The sequence below is a fragment of the Theropithecus gelada genome, chromosome 10 (assembly GCF_003255815.1).
Source record: "Theropithecus gelada isolate Dixy chromosome 10, Tgel_1.0, whole genome shotgun sequence".
NCBI classification, from domain to species: Eukaryota; Metazoa; Chordata; class Mammalia; order Primates; family Cercopithecidae; genus Theropithecus; species Theropithecus gelada.
In genome coordinates this window covers 5,191,036-5,196,504 of record NC_037678.1, presented here as the reverse complement: position 1 = coordinate 5,196,504, position 5,469 = coordinate 5,191,036, and the positions used below count along the sequence as shown (strand labels likewise).

Below are 5,469 nucleotides of genomic sequence, written 5' to 3'. Positions count from 1 at the left end.
GGGCGGGGGGGGGGGAGCTTGAAGTGAGTAGAGACCCGCCCCCTGCCCCCCGGCCGGGGCAACGAGACTCCATCTCAAAAAAAAAAAAAAAAAAAAAAAAGAATAAATGTTATGATTTCTCTGTCTTCAAGGTACTCCCTCCTTCATCTTAACTAAATATCCAGATTTTAAAATGTTATTTGACAGTAGGGGGATTTGAACAATTATGTCTGTTAAGGAAAAGCAGACATAATTGGAGAATTATGTGGCGAATCAAACAGGTTCTGTTACTTGCTTCTGAGATACGCTATGCAAGAGAAAAAAAGAACTCTAGCTCATTATGCCAGTAGAATAATAAACCATACCCTCCAGAAAAAGAAAAAACGGGCAATCTTACTTGACTCTTGAAAAATAAAATGAAAAAAAATTTTATAAAAAAATACCTCGGATAATCCTTGTAAATGTTTTCTCTTCACCACTTTCCTCTACATATACAATTTTTACACTTGCAGAAGAAGAAATAGGTTTTCCAATATGTGCTCCATGAATGAGTTCTTGAATATTTTTCACTCTTAAATTAATTGTTTTCTCTCCCATTACAAAACTAAGTGCATCCATTACATTAGATTTTCCTGGGGAAGAAAAGAGAAAAAAAACTATACATTCTTAATGATAAAAAGCCCTGCCCAGAGCTGAAGAAACCAAGTCACCAATTGAAGTGAAATATAGCCAATAGACATGTCCTTTTTAATCAATGTTCAAAATGCATGACTAAAATATTTGATGTAGAAAATTTGCTTCTTCCACGCATCCATTGTAGACTATTAAGAGGTCTAAATTTAAGGACTGAAATACATGTATCTAAATTCCAGCTCTCTTCCATTATTAGGTATCACACCATGGCAAATCATTTAACTTCACTGAGTTTCAGTTATCCTCATTTTATAAATATGGAAACTATCACCTAAAGCATTGGTGCAGCAACAAATCCTCATATACTCTAAAAAAAGAGAGGCTAAGGCTGGGCGCAGTGGCTCACACCTGTAATTCCAGCACTTTGGGAGGCCAAGGTGGGCAGATCACCTGAGGTCAAGAGTTCGAGACTAGCCTGGCCAACATGGTGAAACTCCCTCTCTACCAAAAAATATAAAAAACAGCTGGGCTTGGTGGCATGGACCTGTAGTCCCAGCTACTCAGGAGGCTGAGGCAAGAGAATCGCTTGAACCTAGGAGGCAGTGGTTGCAGTGAGCCGAGACTGCACCACTGCACTCCAGCCTGGGCAATGTGGAGACTCCAACTCAAATAAACAAACAAACAAACAAAGAAGCTAACTAAATCCACGATCTTTTCAAGGGCTAGATCAAAATTGTTTATGATTGGTATGAGATGGTGCTACAGAAAATTTATATAACAGGATTGATATTGTTATCTTTTGAAAGTCCTACTTACAAGGTTGGCTGGCTTACAGGGATTTGGATTTGGATGTTGGGAGGGTTTCTAACATTCCCTATTAAGAATGGTTCACTGTGCCTAAACTATCTGTGCAAACAATATGATTTAATCTGAACAAATGTTTTCTTTCTAGGATTCTGGAATATTATTTTATAATTTCTTTTGAGGAAGATCTGGCCTAAGAAGATTCTGGAACTTGGGTACATGATAGGCAAACTGTGCCTATGTGACAATATCCCGATAAAAACGCTGCACATTGAGTCTTTAGTGAGGTTCCCTGGTGGGCAACATTTCACATGTGTGGACTAGCTGCTGGAGGAATGAAGCACTGAGTGACACCAATGGGTAAGGACTTAGAATCTTGCACCTGGTTTCCTAAGACTTTGCCCCATATACCCTGTCCCTTTGCTGAGTTTGCTTTATATTTTTTCACTGTAATAAATAATAGTATTGAGTCAAACTATATGTAGAACCCTGTGAGTTTTCCCAACAAATTACTGAACCTAAGGGTAGTTGTGGGCATTCCTAATCCCAATGTTAAATCTGTTACCCAATCTTTGGCCCATAATTTTCTCTTAAGACAATTTCCAAGGTGCAACGTCAATGCAGCTGTCACCATCTCTATTAATTTATTTCCCCTTTTCACATCCCTTCCCCTAGATCCATAGAGCAGTTTAAATTTTCAGGCCAGGTGCAGCAGCTCACGCCTGTAATCCCAGCACTTTGGGAGGCCGAGCCAGGAAGATCACCTGAGGTCAGGGATTTGAGACCAGCCTGACCAACATGGTGAAACCCCATCTCTACTAAAATACAAAAAATTAGCCAGCTGCATTGGCACGCGCCTGTAATCCCAGCTACTCGGGAGGCTGAGGCAGGAGAATTGCTTGAACCCATAAGACAGAGGTTGCAGTGAGCTGGTATTACACCACTGTACTCCAGCCTGGGCAAGAGAGCAAGACTCCATCTCAAGACAAAATAAATAATTAATTTTCAATGCCAAAAGTAGGAAAGTAACATGAACAAAGCAAAGAAATACTATCAGCCACTGGAAATATGGCTTAGTTTTAGAGGTTTAGGGTCCTTCTAAAAAGAACTAGAAATAAATTGCTGCAAATTTACTTAGCTGAGTCTCAGTCAACTAACAGATATGAAATGGCTTTTTTGGGTTAATGGATAGTCTGCACATTGAGGGCTATTGTAAGACAGTGAAAATGGGACAAGGTAAACATTCACTGAATTAAATTATTAGGTAATTCAAGTATAAGTAACAGAACTAAACAGAAACTTTTAAAATCAATGTCATTATTTAAATCTGCCTAAAATAAATACTTCTCATCCAAATCCATTTATTCCATTAAATTTCATTAATATTGTCCCTGTCTAATAAAGGTTATAGTCTGTCAAGAGACTCAAGGCAGCATAACATACCACAAAGTGGCAACAACCCAAACATCTATCAACTGATGAATGGATAAACAAAATGTAGTGTATCTATACAGTAGAATATTATTTGAAAACAAGGACATAAGTACTAATACAAGTAACATAGATAAACCTGAAAAACATTATACTAAGTGAAAGAAGTCAGACACAAAAGGCCATATATTGTCTGATTGTATTTATACGAAATGTCCCATATAGGTAATTTCATAGAGATAGAAAGTAGATTAGTAGATGCGAGGCGCTAGGTGGAGAGGAGATAACGGGGAGTGATTACTAATGAGTACAAGGTTTCTTTGGGGGCAATGAAATGTTTTGGAAGTAGATGGTGATGATGGTTGCACAACTTTTGAATATACTAAGAACCACTGAACAGTGCATTTTATTTATTTTATTATTTACTTATTTATTTATTTCGAGATGGAGTCTTGTTCTGTCGTTGCCCAGGCTGGACTGCAGTGGCATGATCTCAGCTCACTGCAACCTCCGCCTCCCAGGTTCAAGCGATTCTCCTGCCTCAGTCCCCCAAGTAGCTGGGACTACAGGCGTGTGCCACGACACCAGGCTAATTTTTGTATTTTTAGTAGAGATGAGGTTTCACCATGTTGACCAGGCTGGTCTTGAACCCCTATCTCCAGTGATCTGCCTGCCTCAGCCTCCCAAAGTGCTGGAATTACAGGTGTGCGCCACCACGCCAGGCTAATTTTTGTATTTTTAGTAGAGACGGGGGTTTCACTATGTTGGCCAGACTGGTCTCGAACTCCTGACCTCAGGTGATCCACCCGCCTCGGCCTCCCAAAGTGCTGGGATTATAGGCATGAGCCACTGCGCCCGGCCAATTTTATTTTATATTTATCTTATTTATTTTATTTTAGAGTCCGAGTCTTGCTCTTGTTACCCAGGCTGGAGTGCAGTGGCCCGATCTTGGCTCACTGCAACCTCTGCCTCCCAGGTTCAAGGGATTCTCCTGCCTCAGCCTCCTCAGGAGTTGGGATTACAGGTACATGCCACCACACCCGGCTAATTTTTATAATTTTAGTAGAGACAGGGCTTCACCATGTTGGTCAGGCTGGTCTCGAACTCCTGATCTCATGATCCAACTGCCTCGGCCTCCCAAAGCGCTGGAATTACAGGTGTGAGCCACCGCGCCCAGCCTGTATATATATATATTTTTTTTTTCTTTTTTTTTTCTTTTTTTGGACAGAGTCATACTGTGTCACCCAGGCTGGAGTGCAATGGCGTGATCTCAGCTCACTGCAACTTCCACCTCCCAGGTTCAACCGATCCTCCTGCCTCAGCCTCCAGAGTAGTTGGGATTCCAGGCACGCGCCACCACACCCGGCTAATTTTGGTATTATTAATAGAGACCTTCGCAAGTCCTCTGGCCTCTCCAGACCTCAGTTTCCCCAACTATAAAATGGGGATAGCAGCCATGTGCCATGGCTAACCAAAGACCGTGTTGCCAGGAACTTAGCAAAAGCTCAGTAAACTGGGTCATCATCATCACTACATTCCTGGGTAAGAACTCCCTTGGATCCAGTGGTGGTTCTGGCTGCTTGGAACCCATGACCCCCTCGACAGCTCCCTCTCACTTCAACTTCGGAAGAGAAGGAAAAAGGGACGAGAGTGACCAGGGCCGAGGGCCACAGCAGTCCCAGAAGCAGGAGTGAGGGCAGAGAACAGGGCCCAGGGCGGGACTGGGGCGGAGAGGAAGGGCCAGGACCCCCAGGGTGGGGGGCGAGGGTGGGCGCCCCAGGGTGGGGGGCGAGGGTTGGGAGCCCCTGAGATGAAGGGCGAGGGCCGGGGCTGAGGTGGGGTGGGGTCCCCCCGGGTGTCGGACGAGGGTCGGGAGCCAGGAGGTGGAGGGCGAGAGTGGGGCCCGAGAGGAAGGGTCGGGACCTCTGAGGTGGGGGGCGAGGGTGGGGACCGACATGCGGCGGAGGGGCAAGGCTCAGGACCTCTGCGGTGGAGGGCGAGGGCCAGGGCCGAGGTGCGGTGATGGGCAGGGGCTGGGCCAGGGCCAGGCCGGGATCCAGTCAGGGTCAGGGCTGGAAGCAGAAGGCCGGCCAGGCGCCCGCCGCAGCCGCCCACACCCCACAGGCCACGTGTGGCCTGGACGCCTGGGGCGGCGGAGGCGCTCGGGTGGCGCCCTGAGCTGCTCAGTTACCAGAGCCATTGGGGCCGATGATGCAGGTGAACCTCCGGAAGGGGCCAATGACCTGGCGGCCCCGCCAGGACTTGAAGTTTTCCACCAGCAGCAGCTCCAGGTGGCCCATGGCGCCGCCCTCCACGCCTCACCCGCGTCCTCAAGCGCCCGCGGAAAAAGCGCGGGAAGGGATTCGCCAAGTGTCGCGAGAAGAGAGCGAGGCGCCGGGAGCGCGGAGTCGTTCCTTAGCAACGAGTTGTTGACATTTCCGAGGGAGCGGGAGCGTCTGCACGTCAGAGGCGTCGCTGGGAGCCCCACGGAAAACAGTGCTGTAGGCTTGTCTTTCTCCGGCCCGACCCAGGGAGCCAACCTCCCCTCCGCTACAGCTTGCTTATTTTCGTCGTCTGTTCTGATCCTGCGTGTTCTAAAAACCCCTTAGGCTTTCCGTGGGT

At 46.3% G+C, this 5,469-nt stretch overlaps 1 protein-coding gene across 2 annotated transcripts in view; it reads right to left on the bottom strand.

Moving 5' to 3' along the window:
- SMC1B (structural maintenance of chromosomes 1B) overlaps positions 1-5,199 on the bottom strand; it is a 64,784-nt gene extending 59,585 nt beyond the window's left edge. For both annotated transcript variants that reach the window (XM_025399320.1, XM_025399322.1), the window contains exons 1-2: positions 5,039-5,199; positions 423-611 (exon numbers count right to left, since the gene is read on the bottom strand). In XM_025399320.1, the coding sequence (XP_025255105.1) occupies positions 423-611; positions 5,039-5,147 (298 nt within the window). In that variant the 5' untranslated portion in view covers positions 5,148-5,199. The remainder of the gene's footprint in view (positions 1-422; positions 612-5,038) is intronic.
- Positions 5,200-5,469: the final 270 nt, after the last annotated feature.